At 42.3% G+C, this 22,568-nt stretch overlaps 2 protein-coding genes and 1 long non-coding RNA gene across 17 annotated transcripts; 2 read left to right on the plus strand and 1 right to left on the minus strand.

Annotated features, from left to right (window-relative positions):
* The first annotated feature begins 416 nt into the window (after nt 1-416).
* On the plus strand, nt 417-9,021 carry fsd1l (fibronectin type III and SPRY domain containing 1-like). 9 transcript variants are annotated; one of them, XM_039614935.1, is made up of 14 exons: nt 424-1,069; nt 1,593-2,012; nt 2,080-2,175; nt 2,277-2,408; nt 2,675-2,776; nt 2,860-2,882; nt 3,170-3,291; nt 3,363-3,596; nt 3,666-3,764; nt 3,852-3,981; nt 4,896-4,981; nt 7,907-8,161; nt 8,256-8,344; nt 8,526-9,021. In XM_039614935.1, the coding sequence occupies exons 2-14, from the start codon at nt 1,743-1,745 to the stop codon at nt 8,625-8,627; spliced, it is 1,740 nt and encodes a 579-aa protein (XP_039470869.1). In that variant the 5' UTR covers nt 424-1,069; nt 1,593-1,742; the 3' UTR covers nt 8,628-9,021. The 9 variants fall into 9 exon arrangements, with proteins under 9 accessions (XP_039470873.1, XP_039470874.1, XP_039470869.1 ...); XM_039614933.1 differs by having other exon boundaries at nt 427-1,069; nt 4,893-4,981; XM_039614936.1 differs by having other exon boundaries at nt 449-1,069; nt 1,593-1,716; nt 1,883-2,175; nt 4,893-4,981.
* Nucleotides 9,022-9,121: 100 nt separating this feature from the next.
* LOC120441132 lies at nt 9,122-18,592 on the minus strand. Its single transcript, XR_005613809.1, has 4 exons — nt 18,312-18,592; nt 12,469-12,546; nt 9,478-9,572; nt 9,122-9,404 (listed from the first exon to the last, which is right to left on the minus strand). It is a non-coding gene; the product is annotated as an uncharacterized LOC120441132 (long non-coding RNA).
* LOC116321425 (band 4.1-like protein 4A) lies at nt 10,971-16,173 on the plus strand. Of its 7 annotated transcripts, XR_005613803.1 has the most exons (15): nt 10,971-11,032; nt 11,168-11,289; nt 11,816-11,920; nt 11,995-12,040; nt 12,139-12,217; nt 12,456-12,553; nt 14,028-14,109; nt 14,310-14,397; nt 14,479-14,567; nt 14,830-14,891; nt 15,007-15,098; nt 15,527-15,571; nt 15,687-15,731; nt 15,993-16,037; nt 16,151-16,173. XR_005613803.1 is itself a non-coding variant. In XM_039614941.1 (12 exons), the coding sequence occupies exons 2-11, from the start codon at nt 11,194-11,196 to the stop codon at nt 15,078-15,080; spliced, it is 819 nt and encodes a 272-aa protein (XP_039470875.1). In that variant the 5' UTR covers nt 10,971-11,032; nt 11,168-11,193; the 3' UTR covers nt 15,081-15,098; nt 15,993-16,038. The 7 variants fall into 7 exon arrangements, 1 of the variants encoding a protein (XP_039470875.1); XR_005613804.1 differs by lacking the exon at nt 16,151-16,173 and having other exon boundaries at nt 15,993-16,081; XR_005613807.1 differs by lacking the exons at nt 15,687-15,731; nt 16,151-16,173 and having other exon boundaries at nt 15,993-16,036.
* Nucleotides 18,593-22,568: the final 3,976 nt, after the last annotated feature.

Below are 22,568 nucleotides of genomic sequence, written 5' to 3' on the forward strand. Positions count from 1 at the left end.
GGCGTTGTATAAATATAATTGAATCGATGATGAAACATGTTGGTCATTTCAACGCGTTTCTCACTTTGGAGCTGATCTGTGGATGAACAGGAAGGTTTAACTTCAGTGGATGTGAGAAGTGAAGGAAAAGGTGAGTGAGGCTTAGACCACGACCTGCGAGTAGTCTTTAAACAGCCAGTCGGCTGCTGTGCTGCGTAAACACCCTGCTGAATAAAAAAAACTCAGTCACACAAATGTGTAAAGCAGCAGGTGATGGCGTCTCTGCTAGCTTGCAGAAAGCTTTAGGTAGGTCCTTAAAATCAAAGCAAAAACATTGAGAATGCTTCCAGTCAGATCCAACAAATACTGTGTTTCATCCAATGAGAATCGTCTGCTCTGAAGGTTTGACTGGAACACTGCTGCCTCTTTTTACCGTTTTAATGTGTTTCATTAATGTTTATGTTTCCTCCATTTGTCTCCTACTGGACTCAAACAACAGGGGCAGCTCTGGGTTCAGAGGAGCTTCTCTGAAATCATTCCCGTCTCTGAGATAAAACTCAGTGAAGCCACTCCTTCAGCCCCTGAACATCTCCAGCTGCAGGCCCTCCAGATGTTCACCAGAAAGTCAATACTTGGTGTGAGTGGTCCTCATCCTTCAGCTGAGTTCTCGGAGCAGCTCTCTTTCATCTCTGTGAGGATCTCCAGGAATAGTTTCTTGAAGGGCATTCAAAGCTGCTGTTTGGATTTTTCTGCCTTATGTTGTGTTCGCTGTCAGGATGATCCGACACTCCGACCTGTGAGTCAAAGTTCAGAGGTCAGGTACAAGGACTGGTTTGAACACAAGTCAAAAAACAGCCAAGGAAGAATTTTAAACTTTCCGAAAGCAGGAGAACATTTACTCAAGGGCACTTCTGCGCAAACATGAGAATCAATAATTAATATACATCCCCATCAGTTTTCTCTTCTCCGCGCTCTTATTTTGACACACTTCACAGGAAGTGAGTATGTACAGACGTATGCCGTCACTTTAGGCCCGTGCCTTCGTCCTCACTCTCCGCTGTTTCTGTCTCAGGTGATGGACGCTCAGAAGGTAAGAGTGTGATCGATGAGTGATCAATCGAGCAGTGAGTGAAAGCTAGGAGGGGGGCGGAAGTGGCGGAGGGAGGGGTGCAGGGAAATGGAAGCGGGGGAAGGGGGATTAGCTGCTAGCTGTTAGCTCCTCTTTCTCTGGTCGACCGAGCCTCAGTGAGAACAAGAGCTGTGAATTATTGCATACTGATCAGTCTGTGAGTACAGGTGAGGGTCACATGACCTTCAGCGTGTTCAGACTTTGGGGTCACAATGAACCCTCCAAGTTTCAAAATAAAACCCGTACATCCGAAGTAATTTTCATAGTAAAATACCTCAGTCCTGTTCAAATGTGCTTTACTGAGTTTCTAAAAACATACGCGTTACAAAAGCGTGAAATTACAGTTTATCAGTGCACAGTCAATAAAATGCACCTGTCAATCATTCAATCAATAATCAGTCAGTTCATTCTTAGAGCATCTCCATCATCTCAGGGCTATCAGGTGAAGCTCCGGTCTGTGCTTTCATCTTTTATTTTGGTTCAGTGTGTCCAGACTTTCTGCCAGACTTCCGGTGAGTCTTTAACCAGTGAGAGCGCCATCTGAAGGACGGACAGCTGCAGCTCTAACAGGGCAGTGCTGACCTTCAGCTGACTGGTGGAGCAGGCAGGTGTGGGCGGGCCAGAGACTGGCAGGATGGTGATGGTTCCATTCACCTCAGCTAGGATGCCAAGCCTTCTTTTGATCAATTATGGTCAACGGAGGCTGATCCTGGTTGAGGTGTTTAACCCGCCTTCTGAACTGAGGCTCTCGTCTGATTGGTCTCTGTCCTGCAGATGGTCCAGATGTGGAATCAGGGAGGAAAATGAGGAAAAGGAGCTCTGTGTGCCTCGCTGCCTCTGCTCCAATGACTGTAGAAAACTTTCTACAGTTTCTCTGCTTAATGCTTCACCGACATGGAGGAAGGTGCTGTAAAAAAAGTTATTTTTTAAGTTATTAAAAAATTATTTTTTAAATGTTTGTTTGCAAACAGGAAGCTCTGCGCAGGATCATCAGCACTTTGGCCAATAAGAACGAGGAGCTCCAAAACTTCCTGGAAGCAGTTGACCATACACTGACGGGCCTGCAGGTCAGCTCATTAATTGGCTGAATTAACAGAGGGAGGGGCTTAGGTGGGTGGGGCAAGAGAAATTAAAGGAAAAATAACTAAAGTTAACTTTGCTAAATCAGGAGGAGTCATGCAAAGTGATGTCAGACTTAGAGGCAGAGTTGGAGAAGCTAAACTCTGCCCTGGAGGAGAAGGGGGCGGAGCTCCGTTACATAATCAAAGAAGAGAAGCAAAGGAAGGAGGCGGAGCTTCAGGTAGAAACATTATTTTTTTAATGAATTGTTTTTATCTGGAACACTTTATTTTTTAATTCATTATTTAGTTTTACATATTTATTTACTTATTGTTTTTTAAAGTGATTTTTTTTCTACTTTAAATGTAAAATATTATTTGCAATGTATATACATTCATGAATGTATTTTATATCTATTCACTGGCAGTACTTTATTTGTTTGTTTCCATTTTTTATTTTTGAAGCTATTGATTGATTGACTGGTTTGTTTTCTGCATGGCGTTTCAGAAGCAGCTGTCGGAGGGCAAGTTTGCTCTGGTCTCTTGCGAGGAGCTTCTTGACTTTGCAAATCAAACACTGACGATCAACACTGAAGAAGAATTTCTCGCGGTGAGGCGTGATGAAGACAAGGAAGAGGTCATCAGTTCATTTAAAAAAAACTAAAAATGTTTTTTGTTTTGTTTTGTTTTCAGGCGGCAAAACAAATCAAAGAGCGGTATGTCTTATTTTTTTATTGTGTAAAGCCGTGTAATGTGTGCTTTCATTGGCTGTTTAGCTGCGTGCTGATTTGATGATGTCAGATGTTTGTTTTTGTTTGTTTGTTTACAATCTTTCTGTTTGATATTGTTGATTCTTCTGAATCTTTTCAAACTAACAAACTTCTCACTGAAGCTCTCCAATGATTTGCGTACAAACTTCGCCCCAACCTTTCTAACCCCTTCCCCAAATACTAACACCTAACCCACCCCACTCCATTGGGATCCGCCCCCACACTGTTGCTAGGGTAACAATGGCACCAGCGTTCCGCCTAACCACTCGCCCTGCGGTGTCAGACAACATGTCACAATTTACTGTGGACTTCAGTGCGGAGAGGGCGGGGCTTCAACGACTTCACTTTCTTCCAGGTCAGCTGACACAGCCAGTTCAGGTGGTTGTTCTGTGAGGTCAGATGTCACATGTTTTTCTTGTTTCTCAGTGCCGAGAGCTCCACAGATCGATGCCTCCAGTTGTGTAGTCCGTGACAACACCATCATGGTCACCTGGCGACCGCCTGGCGAGGCAGACAGTGGTGGCGATAGCAGCAGCAGACCAATCGAACGTTACGAGCTAGAGTACCGAAAAACGGACCGTGACAGCACACTGAGAGTGGCGGGAGAGGGTAGCTGGGAGAAAGTCTGTGACATTATCGAACCTCAGGTCACCATCTCAGGTAAGAGGTCAGAGGTCATTATTGCATGGCTACGGCATCATTGAGTTTAAATCAATTTCTGCATTTCAGGTTTGAAGTTCGATTCGCGCTTCATTGCCATTCGAGTCCGAGCTAGAAACAAAGCAGCGGCTGGCGAGTTTTCAGAGCCTATCGCCATAGAAACAACAGGTGAGCACACGACGTGGAATATTTAACTGTGTTTGAGGGGCAGAGCCTCAGATAATGACGCCATGTTTTCCATGTTTTTGTCTGCAGCATATAACTTCAGCTTCGACGCTTCGACAGCACACGCCGAGCTCAAGGTTCAGGGCGACATGGTGACCTGGGAGCCTCAGGGGGTCAAAGGTCATGATCCTCGCCTGCGAGGCAAAGAGAACAAAAGCAGGTGAGGACAGCTGTTAGTGATGATGCCGTTGGTTTTTTGATACACCTGAATGTATCTTAGAAGCACGATAAAGTTCATTGCTCACAGTAGTGTGGAATGCACAAGCTTTTATTGTGAAAGAGAAAGAACAGGAAGATGCGCTTTTCTCACCTGTAGAGTGACACACCTGTGCTGGTCAGGTAACGACAGCAGGAGGCGCTCCTAGTTCCCTGATTAAAAAGCTGGTTCGGCCCCATCTCTTTGTTTGCCGATTTTCGTATGTACGTCTGCTACTGGATGCCGCCAAGCTGTACATCATCGCTTCCTGTTTGTCATTTTATCTCTGACCTCCTAAATAAACATGTTGGTCCCGCCCGTATGGGTCAGCTGATTCAAGAGAATTGTAGAGTCAGGAGGCCACACCTCCTCATTACACATTTACTGATCAGCTGACTCATTCAGAAGTGAGATGGTGATGAGGTCACAGCGCCTACCTGTCTCACCTGTTCACACGTGCCTCAGTAAATAACCTTTAACCTTTTTATCCCTCCTCAGTCTCCGTGCTGCTTCCTCTCCAACTTGCTCAGGTAGAAACAATCATGGCTGAGTGGTTTCCTAGCAACCAATCACTCTCTCCATTTGCCATTTTCACATCACTGCTGACATCACATCAGCGTTTGATTTCCTGTTTTGATTAAAAAGTTCATGTTTGGTTTTATTTCAAAATAAAGGCTTAACATGTTTAAAGGAAATGATGTCGTAACATTAACTTTTCTTCCATCATGTAACAAATGAAATGTTTTTGTCACGCTCATCTTCCTCTCTGCTGCCTCATGCTTTGGCACGACCTCATTGGCTGTTTCACCTTGCCGTTTCATCCCCGCCATGCTGTTGACATTTTTTTAACATTTTTTTTTTTGTGTTTACCTCAGCAGCCGGAGCGCCACGCCATCGCCCAATAAGACGGCTGCAAGTCGAGGAGGACGCGATCGATTTGCTGGGGAGTCATACACAGTGCTGGGTATTTTTTTTTTTTTTTTTTTTTAAATTCATGTTTTGGATGGACAGAACCATACACACATAGACAACAGGAGTAATAATATTGTCAGTCCTCTGTCCTTTTATTAACAGCAAAAAAACAAATAATAGCTAACAATAGCTAAAGAAAAAAAAAAGAAAGAAAAGAAAAAAAAACCCAGAAGAAAGAAAAGAAACCGCCTACTGGGAAACAGCAACAAAAACAAAACAAAGGGGCTGAACACCCAGGTGCCTAGAAACTAAACTCGACCTTGACCACTAGTTATATTAAACAATTTCTTTCCTCTACTGGCTGTCAAAGAAAAAGAACAACAACAACAACAATAACAACGACAAAAAAACAAAACAACCTATCACATTATCTAAGAGACATTGTCGATGTACAACAAAAAGGGACACCAGACCTGATCAAAAATATCTCCTCTCCCCTTAACTCTGTACGTAACCTGTTCATATAATGCCATCTTGGACATTTGTTCAGTCCATTCCCTGAAACAACAGAGGTTAGATGACTTCCAGTGCCTCAGTATTATCCTGCATCCTGTTACGAAAGCCAAATGCACCCATAGCCTCTGTCTTCCAGTGAAAATATTGCTGTGAGGTAACAGACCCAGGACACACAAAGCTGGATACTTAGAAAGGTTAAGATAAAAAAGACCATTCACAAGGTTATTGATCCCATCCCACAAATAATCATTTTCTGGCATACATACAACATATGAACTAGGGTCCTGGCTTCTTCCTGACATTTCCAGCAGGTGTCATTGTCAGCGAGCTTCAACATGACTAGCTTACTGGGGGTCCAGTAATTTCTGTGAAGTAACTTGTATTGGATATGTCTGTGAAGGTTCTCAGTCATCCAGGTCATCGTAGTCAAGGAGTTTGCGAACAAAAGCGTCTGGACTTCTTTAAGTTGCTTGAAGACGTTTCACCTCTCATCCGAGAAGCTTCTTCAGTTCTAAGGTCAAATGGCCGAGAGTCCCAGATTTAAACCCAGTGGGAGTATCCCCCCAAAGAGGGACACCCCCTGGTGATCCTCTAATCACATGAGCCAAGGTGTGAAAGCGGGTGTGGGACCTAATCAGCCAGGGTTTCGGGTGAGCTCATTGTGAAACCTGGCCCCACCTTGTTATGTGAATTCCTGAGGTCAGATGGCCCAGGATGTGAGTGGGCGTTAAGGCGTCTGGGGAGGGAACTCAAAACTGGATTATAGATGGCAGACAATTGGTGTCGTAAACCACCGCCTCTGTTCAAAGATGGTTGCTCACAGTGGACATAGATGGCCTCTTTCACTCCTCTTTCAAACCATCTGTCCTCTCTGTCCAAAATGTGAACATTGGCATCCTTGAAAGAGTGTCCTTTATCCTTTAGATGCAGATGAACTGCTGAGTCTTGTCCTGTGGAGGTGGCTCTTCTATGTTGTGCCATGCGCTTGTGAAGTGGCTGTTTGGTCTCTCCGATGTAGAGGTCTGGGCATTCCTCGCTGCACTGTACAGCATACACCACGTTGTTAAGTCTGTGTTTTGGAGTTTTGTCTTTCGGGTGAAGTTTGTGTCTGAGTGTGTTGCTGGGTCTGAAGTACACTGGGATGTCGTGCTTGGAGAAAACTCTCCTGAGTTTCTCTGATACACCAGCTACATAGGGGATGACAATGTTGTTGCGTCTGTCTTTCTTATCCTGCCTCGCTGGTGTCTGATCTTCTTTTCTGTGCATCTTTGCTGACTTTATGAACGCCCAGTTAGGATAACCACATGTTTTGAGTGCTTCCTTTACGTGTGTGTGTGTTCCTTCTTTTTTCCCTCAGGCTTAGAGGGAACATGTTCTTGTATTGGATAAGGTGAGATTGTGCTTCATGTGAGCAAGCATACCACGATGAAGCCAGCTTCTTCCAACTATCCTCCAAAATCTGAATTCCCAGATTCTTCTCCCAGCACAGCCTCAGCCCCTCCAAATGGGGAGAGTGTGCCGCTCTGAAGATCCCATAGAATTTGGATGCTCTGATTCTATTGATACCAGGAGCTGCAAACACCTCCTGAATACTAGATGGAGGGTCTGGGTTATTGTTCAAAATGGCTTTAATACAATGTCTAACTTGAAAAAACCTCCAAAGTTCCCTTTGATCAAGATTAAATTCTTGTCTGATTCCAGCAAATGATTTCATGCCAGTTTGCCCAAATAAATCCCCCACCTGGTTGATACCTGCCGTAACCCAAGCCTCCCACCTGAACGGTTTCTTACCAATTAATATTTTCTTATTATACCAGATAGAGGCTCCAGAGGTAAGATAGGGGCTAGTGTTGATAAATTGATGAGCTCTAAACCAGGTCTCTTGTATAAAAGCCAACAGTGGATCTTTAAACGGTACTGGTCTTCCGCTCTGAGTGAAAAAGGCCTCTAAAGGTTTAGGAGCCACAAGACTTTCCTCAATCGCCACCCATGACGGCTTCTCCCCAGGGGAGTTATTTATCTTAACTAACTGAGAAAGAGAGAATGCATAATGATACCAGACCATCTTGGATAACGCCAACCTGCCACCATCTTCTGCAGCATATAATCTGGACCGATTAAAGGATGGCTTTTTGCTTGCCCACACAAAACCCTTCACCCTCCACAAAACCCTCCACACATGTCTTACAAAGCTTTAGCAGGTTATGCGGGACTGCTATAGGTAACACAGTGCTGGGTATTAATACTGCACTCTTATTGCAGTACTAATACTGTAGTAACACTAAAGTGAATGTCTTTAAGATGTCAGAATTTAAAAATAAGTTGATTTAATAACGACTTGGATTTAATGATTTGACATTGAAATTTTATTCATTTTTTTAAAATAAATTTTAATAATACAAGTTAAAATAAAATATTTCTAATTTTAAAAATTAAAAAAAATTCCTTCTTGGTCTCCTAGGTGACCAGGAGATGACTAATGGTTGTCACTACTGGGAGCTCCGCCCCCTGGCTGACTGGAAATCGTTCAGTGTAGGCGTGGCCTATCGGGGCAGCCTGGGACGCTTTGACCAATTAGGGAAGGGCACCGGTTCGTGGTGTCTCCACGCCAGCCAATGGCTGCAGAGCTCTCTTGCCGCAAAGCACAACAACCGAGCAAAGACACTGGATTGGCCGTTACCTCAGCGAATCGGAATCTACTGTGACTATGACAATGGTCCGAAAAACAAAGAGTATTTTCAACTTCCTGGTTGCTCTTTGACAGTGTGTTTGTTTTGTTTGTTTCTGAATTGACTTCCTGTTTGTTTCAGGTGATTTGTTGTTTATTGATGTAGATCGTCTTCGTCTTCTTCACGCCTTCAAAACAAAGTTCAGCCAGCCGCTTGTCCCTGCCTTCACCGTGAGTACTATAGCAGTACTAAACTACAGTAACACTACAGTAATAGTGCAGTAATATTGTACAGTCACGGTTCAGTAACTGTACACTGACAGTATCATAGTACTCTCAATATATCACAGGACTCAGTGTTGCAGTACTCTGCATCTATTAAAGTACTAACTGCTGAAAAATTGTGTCTTAGGTTTGGTGTGGTGGTATCACCATAGCGACAGGTCTTCAGGTGCCGAGCTTTATGGGAAATTTCCTGACGACCAATCGGAGCCTCAGCAGCCTTTCCCCGTGATCGACTGATGAGCGGTTTTATTTTAAGTCATATCATTGCTGTTTGTATTTCTTAAAGTCAATAAGTTTCTATCAGATTTATTGCTATTGAGCATCAATTTTACAACAGTTTTTACTCTACTGTGAGACTTTTATTGTGAAAGTCTGGAACTGAAGCCATAGTATGTAGCTGTGGATTTTCCTTTGAAATCTGTACCTAGATGTAATTTATTTTCAAGTTCTGTGCTTGTCTTGTAAAACACTATTATTCTGAAAGAGTAGACTAGAGACAGAGCTGCACATTGCTACTGAACTTTATTTTGAAACTACTTCCACATGACTGACTTTTATTGTGAAGGAACCAGGGTATAAGATTTTATGAAATCATTGATTAAAAAGTGAATTTATTGATCTGACCAGAATCAATGTTTTCTGTCAATGAACACCGTTTCAAAAATAAACGCACACAGGAAATGCTCGGTGATCCCATCAAAACAAAACATGAAAAATTTACAGAATCTTTTTACAGTGTAACACCACCCAGCAGCCAATCAGGAGAGAGAAAGTGTGACATCAGCCGTTTGGGACAAATTAAAATAATTCAGGATTATTGATCTGAAGCTCCTCTTCATCACTTCTCCTCAGACAATCCTCTGTGCTCGTCTTTTTCTCGCCTCTTCTTCGCCTCCTCTGCCTTTCTCCTGCAGACCTCATAGAGGCGAAAGGCAGCAAAGGCGGTGGCGAGCAGACAGGCAGCTCCCAGGATTGACCACCAGCTGAAGGAGGAGGAGGAGGCTCCCTGCAGAGAAGAAGGGGAGAAGAGTATGAAGAGGAGGTCATGTTGGACCCAAAATCAAGAGTCTGATGGTTACCTTGATTAAGCTATAGACTCCAAAACAGAGGAGGATGATCACAGCGAGGATCTGAACGCAGACAGGAGGACTGGAGTCAGCTGCCATGATTGGTCCTTTTGTTAAATATCACAAGCCAATCAGAACACTCGATTTCAGATTTAAAATCAATTTTTAACTTTACCTCTGTTTTTTAATAAAGTCTTTTATTGTAAAAAATCCTGAAGCATGCTTTTATCCTGTGAAGTCACAGGATAAAAAAAAAATTAAAGGTAAAAATATGAAAAATGTAACATCAATAGAAATAATAGAATTAAAAATCAAAGTGAAGAGAAAAGTCACGTAAATAAATACGCAGATTTAAAAAATCTCATTAAAAATAAGAGTGGGGTGATCTCAGTGTGAACGCTGGTCTGAGCAACACGACGCAACCAAGACGTTTTTAACAGCCACTTTAATCCCACACTGTAAAAAATTTCACTATCAGCTGATTACACTGTAAAAAACAAAAAACTGGTTAAAACTGTAAAATAAATCTCAGATTCAACAGAAACAAATAAAACATACATGTTTCTATGAATATATATCTTTTTGTATTTAAATTAACTTTTATTTACTTTCGTACATAATGAGACAGAACACTAAGTATTAGTTTTAAATATAAAAAAGTAAAATATGGTGGTTAGCACTGGTGCCTCACAGCAAGAAGGTCCTGAGTTCAATTCTACCATCATGCTGGGGTCTTTCTGTGTGGACACAGTCCAAAGACATGCAGTTAGTGGAAAAAGTTAATTGGAAACCATAGGTGCAAATGGTTGTCTGTGTTAGCCTGTGTTAGCCCTGTCCAGGGTGTAACCTGACTCTCACCCTAAGACAGCTGAGATAGGCTCCGGCACCCTGCGACGCTGAAAAGGGTAAGCGGTGAAAATAAGTAAAGATGTTTAAAATGATCTTTCCTTAGTAATATTGAACTAAAACTGATTTAATAAAACATCACAATGCAGAAGATCTTTAAATTAATCTTATTGATTATCAATCGACTTTAAACACTGAAAGTCGTTTTTGTGTTGACGCGGCGTTCACGGGATCCACCTCAGCCTCTGCTAATCCTGCACTCAGGTTAATGAGGCAGTGAACGCAGCACACACACACACACACACACACACACACACACACACACACACACACACACACACACACACACACACACACACACACACACACAGAGAGGAAATGAGCTGACTGAGCCTCAGTAAGAAGCCTCAGGCTGGAGTGATTTTTAAAATTTGTAATAAATTGAGCATAAAAACTGATCATCAGTGAAACTTAAAATTTGTGTTGATTGTAAATAAAGCTTTATTTCAAATTATTCTGTACACACACATGCTTTTTGGAATTATTTGTTGAAGTTTTTTTAAAGGGAAACACAAAGCAAAATGAAAATCAGAGAAGAGGGGGAGGAGTTATCTCTATGGTAACACAGCAACAAACCCAGAGAAACCAGAGAAGAAGAAGAGCAGACATAGAGAAAAGACAAAGGACCAGAGGAGGACAGGAAGACGAAGATCAGCAGCAGGTGAGCAGAGGGGCTGGTGACTCTATTTCCCATCATGCAGGGATCAGTTTGATTCTGTGGTTTTTATCTGAGGTGCTTCAGATGTCATGCTCATCATCACCATCACTCTGTTGCTGCCACCTTTTTCTTCATCAGGCTGTAACTCTGCTCATGACAGGACAATGGCCTGTTTTCGGGGCAACCGGGAGGAGTTTTACGGAGAAGTGCTTCTACTGGACAACAGGAAGCTGACACTGACGGTCGAACAGGGCATCAAGGTGAGTCCGACTTCCTGTTGGCCGTTTCCTCTCTCCTCTGAGTAAGACTGTCACCACTCTGTGGCCACCATCAAACCTCTGTGCACTTAGAGGGGATTTACTTTGAAAGATCATTAATAAGAATTTTCTGTTATGAACTTTGATTTTAGTGGCAGTAAAAAATAGAAAACCTGAGTCTGGAGTCTGCATTTTCTCTCCAGGTTCTACAGCTTCCTCCCACAGTGCAAAGAAATGCATTTAGTGGGGTAAGGTTACCTGGTGAATCTAAATTGCCCATAGGTGTGAATGGTTGTCTGTTTCTCTGTGTTAGCCCTACATCAGGCTGGCAATACAGGGTCTACCCTGTCTCTTGCTTATAGTGGCTTGCATAGGCTCCATCCCCCCACGACCCGATAAGGCTAAGTGGAAGAGAATGAATGGATGAATTGAAATGAAAAGATAGGTTTAATAGATCTGATAAGTTCTTCAGCATCCTGTCTCTGTGAGTGATGAAGGCTCTGAAGGTGACGCAGTGTGTTGTCCTCAGAGATCATCGAAGGCGGCCTCCGTCTTGCAGCTGGTGTTTGTTGAGCTAGGCGTGGTCGAGGTTGAGTTCTTCGGTTTAAAGTTCTGTGACAACCAGCAGCAGACGGTGAGAACACAAACAAGAAGTCCAAACTGAGCACACTCAGGAGCAGCAGCAGTTACTGTTTGTGTTTCTTTCAGCTCTGGTTGGATCCTTCAAAGACTCTATCGCAGCACAAAGAGCTCGGTGAGCTGGGACATGAAGTTCATCAGTAACATAGCTGATCTGTCTTATTGATTTATCCTCAGTTTCTCAAACAGCACATTTCTCCATTTTTGTCCCAGCCGGGCCGCCGTACATTTTCTACTTTGGAGTCAAATTTTACATCGAAGATCCATCGAAGCTGAACGAGGAAACAACCCGGTATGTTTCCGTGCATCCTAGCAAATCCATGAAACACTAAACGCATCATATCTGTCACAACAAGCCTGCCACCTCATCACAGGTGGCCTGATATGGCCCTCTGCCACAGGTGCCCTTGAAGGTCCCCTCCTCCCCAACATGCTCCCCAACATGGTTGGCCCTCTGGCGTGACTAAGCCACCATAATTTCACCTGTTTTTTAAATACCCTTGGTGTAACTCATGTGTTTCCTGTGTCAGGCGTCAATTTTACCTCCAACTTTGTCAGGACGTACGTCGAGGTCGCCTGCCGTGTTCCGGCCACCTCAAAGCTCAGCTGTGCGCTCTGATGCTGCAGGGTGAGAAAAAAATGTATGGAATTATTTTTCTATCATAAGTCATACAAGAAAAAAGATAATACAGGCATTACATTACATTCTTTGTGCATAAGTTCAAAAACCTGTGTACCTCAGAAGCCACGCACACAAAGAAGCCATCGCACATGCAAGAGTGTCTGCTTTGAGCGTGCTGCTGCAGTTTTGCGCTCCGGTGGGTAGTTCTCCGTGCTCACGCAAATAAACTGCGGATCTACTGTGGTGACAGTGCCACCCTAGTTTTGCATATAATAATGTTGTTTATTAAAATAAGCTAGCATTAATACTTTGAGCGTAGCTAGAATTAAATTTGAACATAAATTCTAAAACTGAATATATTGCATATGCATATAGAAAAATGTGTTCATGACAGAGAAGATTTCTGACATTTTGTGTAAATTTAAGCATGTAACAATTTGATTATTTCTAATAAAAAGAGTGTGAAACTTAAAATAGACTTGTATGTTTAATTATGTGGGCTAAAGCCAATAAGAAAGTTACAGACTGTGTAACTATACGTGTAACTTACTGCGTATACTTACTGCATTTGATGTATTTTAACCATATATAATACATATTAGAGAATGTAACACCTGCATATGTGTAAAGAAAAGGCTTTGATTTTGCCACCCCATTTGATTTTTTAATGCCACCCCAAGAAATTATCCTCTGGATCCGCTCCAAAAGGAAGCAGGTATCGTACTGTAACTTTTTCCTATTTGTAACTTTGTTGGAAAGCTCAGATTACTGTATTAAACTGAGTTACACCATGGCAGCAACATAAGCAAATAATTATCAACAGTTATTGTTTGCTGTGCATCAGTGGAAATACTGACTACTGTCACTGGATGACTTTACTGCTAATTCCTTCAAACCAGATGGTTCAAAGGCAAGCAAGCCTCTGCACTGCTGTCCCATTAAACTGTTGTACATTATTAGAACTTTTATGATACTAGGGCTGCCACAATCGATTATTTTAATAGTCAACTAGTCACCGATTATTTTTGCGATTAGTCAACTAATCAGATCATGCATCCATTGAACGTAAAACGTACTGCTTATGCACTAGCATGCATCTGCTCTTATATAACTATCATTAGCTTACAGCTTGAAGTGTTTAAGGTATGTGCTAACTAAAAATAAGGACATGATGATAGTTTATTAAATGTTTAATTAAATTTGCAGATCGTCTCGGTGGAGTTTGAAATAAACTCAGCCACCTGCTCCTTGCTCCCTCAAATATAACAGGACATTAGAGTATCAAGCTAGTAGGTAACAGATGTCTCCAAAAACGTCAGAGCACTTTTGCAAATGAAATGAATGAAATGAAATGTTTGCTCAGATTATGTTTTTTCTCATGTGTGACTTATAACATCAAAATAATTCTGTACACCCGTTCATCTGTGTGACTTCTTCATCAGTCAGTAAGTTCATTATTGATCTCCCATGTTTGTTTCAGTGGATCGAGGCAACCACAGCGAGGACAACACGTCAGACGCTGAGGAGATGCAGGAAGTTCAACTCATCCGCAAAACGCTCAGGTACACAGGAAGTGATGCCGTGCTATTAAAGGTCTTGTTTCTGTGATCACATGACCTGATCGCATATTTTATTTTGTTCTGCCACCATCAAAAATGTTAAAAAATGTTCAATAATCAATACATGACAAAAGATGGAGCTGCACACTAACAAAAGAAATCACACTGAATGATTGAATGATTGATTCTCTCTTGCTGTGCAGTGGCGTCCCTCGCTCTGAGGCTCAGCGCCACTTCCTGTCTGTCTGCGGCTCTCTGCAGATGTACGGTGTCTCTCTGTTCGCCGCCTATGTAAGCCTTTTGATCACTGATCAATACAAGAACTTCAGCCGATCAATCACTGATCCGTGCTGACGCCATGATTTTGTGCAGGGGGAGAACCACACCGAGTACTTCCTGGGTCCAACACCAGTAGGAGTGGTCATCTTCAAGAACAAAGAGCTGGTGGGAAAATATCTGTGGTGGGTTAAAAACGCCTGGATGAGATCACAGTGATATGAACCAAACAGAAGGTTCATATCAGTGTTAATATTTAATGATACGTATTGATCAGTTTAAATGTGTGTTAACATTTCTGGCGGAATCTCTGAGATGAAGACAATGAGTCATGGTCAGGAGGATTAACAGCTAAGGGGGGCAGCAAGGAGGGGGCGGAGCCAAAACAAGGGGAAAGAGAAATATATGACCTCAGTCATGTGACCCTCAGTCTGCTGTCTTTTGCAGGCAGCGAATCATTAAACTTCACTTCAAAGCTGAAAAGTTCGAGCTCAGTGTCAGGCAGAAAGGTGAGTTCCTATTGGCTGACTAATGCTAAAGCTAATGCTAACAGTGATCATGTGATAATTTTTTTTTTTTTACATGCAAAAACTTTATTTATAAAAGAAACTGCATGGCTTTCAGGGTTCAGAGACTTCGTTCTTCTTCCAAACATCCGATCGCCGCAACTGCAAACGTTTGTGGAAGTGTTGCGTTGAACATCACACCTTCTTCAGGTAACGCACACGGGCCTCTGTGAGGATATTGAATCTGCTCACCTTCTCCAGGTATTCAGCTCTGCACACTTTGTATCTGATTCTGAAACAAAATGTTTCAGCTTCTCCTGGTTTCTTCTGATTGGCTGCCCCTCATCTGGCTTCCATAAACTAAACCTGGTTGTCTTAGGCTCCGCCTTTCACTCTTCTCAAATCATACCATCAGCCTACCATTACCCATTTCACATGTGTCAAAAAACCTGGAAATAGTGAAAAAATAAGGATACCTGCACTCTGTGACATCACACAGATCCATGAGGAGAAAAAAAGAGACAAACACACCCATACACATACAGACTCACACAGACACACACACACACACAGATACACGTGCACAGAAACACACAGACACACACTCACGCAGAGCTCAAATTTGTTTTTGTTTTCAGGATGTCGGAGACAAACCTTGTAACACACAAACTGAAACACAGCAAGTAAGCACACACACACGCACACACATGCACACAGATACACACACACACAGATACACTTGCACAGAAACGCACAGACACGCACTCACGCAGAGCTCAAATTTGTTCTTGTTTTCAGGATGTCGGAGACAAACCTTGTAACACACAAACTGAAACACAGCAGGTAAGCACACATGCACACACACACACACACACACACACACACACACAGACACACATACACAGACATGCACTCACGCAGAACTCAAATTTGTTTTTGTTTTCAGGATGTCGGAGACAAACCTTGTAACACACAAACTGAAAGACAGCAGGCAAGCACACACACGCACACACATGCACACAGATACACACACACACAGATACACTTGCACAGAAACGCACAGACACGCACTCACGCAGAGCTCAAATTTGTTCTTGTTTTCAGGATGTCGGAGACAAACCTTGTAACACACAAACTGAAACACAGCAAGTAAGCACACACACACGTTTCTGATGATGCATCCTTTTCTTCCAGTTTCACTTGCTCTAAAACTCCGTCTCTCTGTCTGTTGAAAAATGGCATTGACAACAAAACGGCATCAGCTGATGTGTGTGTGAGGGCAACGCGTCGAGGTGTGTTTAGGAAGATGTGTTTTGGTTTTACTATCTGTTCCTGTAATAAAATAAACTACAGCTCTGCCCCCACTTCTCTATTCCAGCCAATCAGAAGCCAAGTTTCAGTATTGAACTAATAACAAAATACAACGCTCTACCTGCTGTTCAGAGGTGAGAAAATGTGCTGATGTCATGTGCTGATGTCATGTGATGCTTACATGCGATGATGTATTTTGATGATATCACGTGTCTGAACTTGCAGAGGGTCAGAGGGCAGGGCGAAGCCTGATCATGCTAAGCCCAGTGCACCATGGGAAAACAACACAAACATGTATGTTTAAAACAACCTTCTGCAAGGTGTAATCTGATTACTGATGCATTTAATTTGATTCATGCAGAATGTAATCTGATTACCACTGTAATCTCTGATTTCCTTGAAACAGTGGTCTGTTCAACCCAACGTTTTGTCCAAACACCAACAAAGACGAACAAGTCCCAGGAAGACCACAAAGGTAAGGCAGGAAGGGAGAAAGGAAATGAAAGAAGGATGAAAGGAAGGAAGGATGAAAGGAAGGCTTAAATGGAAAAAGGAAGAAAGTAAGGAAGGGATAGGGAAAGAAAGGTATAAAAAAGGAAGGTTGGAAGGGAGGACAATGGGGAGAAGTAAGAAGTCAGGAAGGGAGGAAGGAAAGGTAAAGAGGGAAGTAAAATGACACATTTTCCTGTTGGTGTTTAGGCGGAGCAGAAGTCTTGATGGAGATCGACCAATCAGAGAGCAGAGGAGGAGGTAAGGAAACTGTTATTTCTTTAATGCTTTCTTTTGTTTCTACTGAAAGCTGTGTCCAAATTCGGAGGCTGCATCCTTCGGAGGACCCGGCCTTCGCGGTGTACGTGGGCCGGGCCCTCCGAAGACCGAGGCCTTCAGATTTGCGTCACCGCTGTCTCGGTGGAGATTAATAAAGTCCGCCGTCTGCTCCTTGCTATCTAAAATATAACAGGGCATTGGAGTAAATTCTCTACCATCTCACACTTCTGTTTAATGAGTTTTCTGTTTGATGTTTATTCAGCTGTGTGAAAACTATAACTTTAATCTCAGCCAAACAGATTTATTCACGAACAAATAAAACCCTTGGAAAAGCCAAACAATAGCATTTTTAAATTATCTAAGTGACTTATATATCATGTTTAACCTGAGTAGGGGAAGACCGCGGGGGGGGTTGAAAATGATGTGCCGGGAGTTTGCTGTTCTCGCCGGTTAGCTATCGAGCTGGTGGGTAACAGACGTCTCCAAAAACGTCAGAGCACTTTTGCAAATATGTGATATATATCATAAAAGTTTATTTTAGATAAATAAGAGTAATAAGAGTAATTTTAAAACTACGTACCAGCCGCCATTGTTGGAAATGGCTGGGCCACGCTATGAATTCTGGGATATGGCGGGCCACAAAGGATACACCTGACCCATCCTTCAAATCTGGGGAAAAGGAGGACGCATTTGTCGGCCACATTTGGAGGAGTCTTCGAATTGGGACAGCCTACGTCACGACGTATGTGATGTAATCAGCCTTCAAATGCGGCCTCAAGAGGATGCACCCTCTGAATTTTATTCAGATGTTTTTTAATGTTTGTCCTCTGTGTATCATGATGGTCTGCCCACCCTCAGGTTTTCAGAATCATGTGACCGTTCAAGATATTTAATTGGCTCTCTGCCCAGCAGGTCTCGTTCCCGTGGCAACACGAGCAGTGGCACCGAATCAGAAAAGATGTCAAGTAATAGTGAGCGGCGCCGAAGAAGACCCCCAAACTGGTAAAAGAAAAAGTTAGCTTAGCGTCTTTGTGTGGCTAACTGATACTAACTGAGCTAACTGTATCCATAATTTCCCATTTGTACTTAGCAGTTGCCACAGTGACCACGGTCCTGACGCAACTTCCTGCCATCATCGGCGCCGCCGCACCCGATCGTAAGTAAAACACAATGGTAACAATGCTAACATGTGCTAAAGGCTATTGCTAACACTTGTTGTGTTTGTAGCCACAGTCCTGACAACCAAATATGGAAACACATCCAGTAAGTAACATATTACAGAGTACTCTGATTACTTGCAGTAGTCCAATTACTTCCAGTACTCAGAATACTGCGTGCCCTTACCATGTCTCCAGGAAGGAGTTGGTGGAGCCTCCCGGTTTGATTGACAGACAAATGGAGGACATACCTTATAAGGAAGTACGGTAGGTGAGGGAATAAGGCAAGGAACTGAGGGAAGGAGGAAGGAAGGAGGGAACTAAGGAATATATTGGTGTCTTTCAGGGTGTTGGGAGAGTCAGTCAGAATGTGCCGTTCTCGTTTGACTCGACGGCATCAGCGGTGGGTGTCGGCCTCAGACCTCTGGTGGGTGTGGTTCACTGTGCAATGTGCCATGTGTTCACGCTTCATACTGAAAACATTAAATAATCCTAATTTGAATGTAAAGGTCTAAATTGAAAACATTGGTCAACCTTCAATTTCAGGAACAGGCCGAATCACAGTAGGTGAAATTCAAATCCAACCTCAGGTTAGTTCCACAGATGGTCTCAGGTGCTGTTGACAAAACAAATCAGAGAAACAAGGAACCCGAAATCGATTTATGATCACTACAGAACAAAGATTCACTCAAAGGAATACAGTAAATACAGCCCGGCCCTCCACTGACAGTCAGGACTCCTCTGACCGGCCGAAAGACAGCCAGAGAACCAAGTGCCAAATATTTCATGACTTTACAGAAGAAATGAAAGAGCATTGATTGACCTGCTGAATCCAAACAAGCACAGGACAGGTTGGTTTATATCCTAAAATCACTTGACCACGGTGAATTACGGCTCACCCACCTTTTTAATAATATTTTCACTGATGACATGGAAAACCACACTGTGAGCTAACTGTTAATTAATGACATCACTGGGGCTGCCACTGTTTGCAGTTTATGACACTAATTACTAGAGATGGCACGATACCACTTTTTTATGTCCGATACCGATACCGATATCATAAATTTGGATATCTGCCGATACCGATATGAATCCGATATTGTGTTTTTAATCAATAAAACTGTTTTTTTTTAATATCTTGCTGCATTTTGTATAAGTTCATACTCAAGTTTAAATAAACAACAACACTAAAGCTATTCTGTTATACCTGTGTGTAAAAAATACACTGCACCCAAAATATTTCATAGTTCAGCAACACTGATCAATCTAATAAACCTTACCTAACTTAAAACCTAACTTAAACCTGCTCCATCCTCCCTATTCTGGTATTTTAAAGAGTACTTAGCAGAAATATTAAGCAACCTAACTAATAGGGTTGCAAACTCCCAAAAAAAAAAAAAAATAGGGAACCACCCACCCTCCACCTCATGATGCTTAATCGATGTAATCAACTTTAATTTGATGCAGGGTGAAAAAAATGCACAGAAACAAATTATTTTTCAAGAATAATTAAATAGATTCAACATCTTTCTTCAACAGAATTGCAGAACTCACAGATGGTACCTTCCCAAAGGAAAAAGTACTATAGCTTACTAGGGTATATAGACTTAAGAGTTACTATATACAGTAATGGACTTCTATACATTTTACATCAGATTAAAACTTTGGGTGTAAGATTCAGATAATTATTTATTAAAAGCTACATATTTTAAATGAGAATAAGAAAGAAAAGTATGTCTCTGTGCCCCTTTCCTGTTCATTCCCTATCGGCCCCTGGCTAAACTTTGCTAGATCCGCCCCTGCACAGTTACCAGCCGTCAGCTACGTAGAAAAGGATCCTGGTGTAGAAAGTAATATTAAATAAATTCTAACAACAGCTTATCAAGCTTAAACGTGCTGCTGTTGTTCAGCCGCTGGTTTCCTCTTTCTGGTGCAAAGTGGGCCATAAACAAAGAAGAGAGACGGACTCGCGACAGAAAAGCCGATCAGCTGATCGTTAAGCAGTTTCACGATTGAAGTAGCAGCAGGAAGGTGAGGGAGAGAGAGAGCAGTCGCTCCATATATCGGTTGTTAAGCTTAACATGGGAACGCTTTACAAACATTCAGAGATGAACTTACACACTTGCTTTACTTCTCTCTGGGATAACTTCCTCGGAGATGAAATGCTGGTTTGGTAGCGAGGCTACAAATACACACAGCCGCTCTATCACGTGACGCACACTGCTGCAACGTGCTACAGTTATGAGCCGAGTTACGCCGTGTCGCAAGTTTTGTGAGATGCTTTTTTTGATATTTAATGGATCGGATTACATTTTTTATTTTTCGCCGATATCCGATCCAGTAATTTAGGTCAGTATCGGACCGATACCGATACGTAATATCGGATCGGTCCATCTCTACTAATTACAAGAGAAAGCAACCAGAGGAAGAACCAAGACATGTAAGGTGAGAGGAAACCTGTTCATCCACAACTGGGAAAATGTTCATATTGATGGTGCATGTGACACATTTTTAAGAATATTCATGACATCATGAGATGAAAACTGTCCAACAGTGCAATACAGCAGAAACCAAAAACGTTGAGATGGCCTGTGGATCACTGATTGTTTCCAAATGTGTCACGGTTTGTGGAGACAGACCGTGCAGAGATGTGTGTGGTGGACCCAGGTGCGAACACAAATGAGGATACGGGAGTGAGCTTAAACAAAAGCGAGCCTTTTATTGTGGCTGATGATCATGAATAAAACAAACAAGAACGAGGGCAGCACACGAGCAATAACTAAACAGAAACCTAACTGGGAATAAACTATGAAAGCTAACTATGGCAATGGCTGTGACTCTGACTATGGCGAGGAAAACAGACAACCTGACGACAAACAAAGGAAGACTGAGGACTTAAATACACACATGAGGTGATCAGGGGAAGTGGAGACACATGAGAACACAGCTGACTAGAATGAAACATAATGACAATACAGGGGAGAGTAACACTAACTACCATGAACAAAGAACACCAGACTCTTCCAAAATAAAACAGGAAACACAGAGACAAAGACATGGAGATAAAACATGACATGAACTTAACATAACTGCATAGACATGAAACATGACACGTAGACACAGAAACCAGGGAGACTGAGTACAGGGGAAGATGGCAGAAATAACTACATGAACTTGACAACATAAGACACACAGACATAAAACACATGAAGGGCAAGGGAGACTTAACACAAGGGTAATATAATAACAAATGAGCTAGAATAACTTAACCTAAACAAACAATAAACACCAAAATAAACCAAAACTCAAACACTGGGTCGCACGACCCAGGACCATGACAAAATGCATGCAAAAAGAAAAACGCGCTGTATGAGAAATTCATAAATTCAATTCAATTTTATTTATACAGTGCCAAATCACAACAACAGTCACCTCAAGGTGCTTTGTATTGTAAGGTAAAGACCCTACAATAATGCATACAGAGAAAAACCCAACAATCATATGACCCCCTATGAGCAAGCACTTTGGCGACAGTGGGAAGGAAAAGCTCCCTTTTAACAGGAAGAAACCTCCGACAGAACCAGGCTCAGGGAGGGAGGGCAAGGCCAAGACATGCTGTGGAAGAGAGCCAGAGATTAATAATTCATTACACAACGAACAAGAGAAGCAGAACATAAATTTAAAATTACAAAAATAAGTTGATGTCATACGGCTATGATAAAAGGAGTGTTCTTTAAACTATAAGAAACACAGTATGATGCACTGCCTGCTTCTGAATAAACTAACCCACAAAGTTTATGAGGTCACTCAAATATTGATGTAAAACCTGTTGGGATGGATCTGACTGAAACCTGCTCCAGTACTTTCTTCGTGACAAACTTACAGCTGATCCTGATGTGTGGCTCAGTGACCTCGTCCAGGCTGTCTGGTGATGCGAACTGAGAGGTCGCCCTTTGCATTAGAGAAGCTGAAAAATACAGGAGCCTGAAATGTTGCCATGACAACTGTATTAACTTTATTTATGTTGGAAATCAGGAAGGGTCTCCTCACAGAACTGATCACATCAAAAACAATAAAGCTTTAATCAAACTGAAGCCGTGCACACAGACACGCCGATGTCATTACTGCTGTTGATGACATCAGCACTCTCATTATTAATAAGGGTGATATCAGTATCACTATGACAATGCCACAATAACATGCGTGTAAATAAATATGTAATGAGGTTTTACATTTTAACTTTTTTGTGTATTTTTACTTTTTTGCTTCATTTGTGTTTTAGTCGTACAGAATTGCTTCCTCCTCTTCCTGTTACCACGGCAGCTGACACTTCCTGTTGGTTTCCCACGAGTGAGCACAGTTAAGACATGGGCGGGGCTGTTGTGAAGTCTCGTTTTGAAGCCTTAAAATGAGCATTTCTGCCAAAAAGACAGATGTGATC

This window comes from Oreochromis aureus, linkage group 7, assembly GCF_013358895.1.
Source record: "Oreochromis aureus strain Israel breed Guangdong linkage group 7, ZZ_aureus, whole genome shotgun sequence".
Lineage (NCBI taxonomy): Eukaryota > Metazoa > Chordata > Actinopteri > Cichliformes > Cichlidae > Oreochromis > Oreochromis aureus.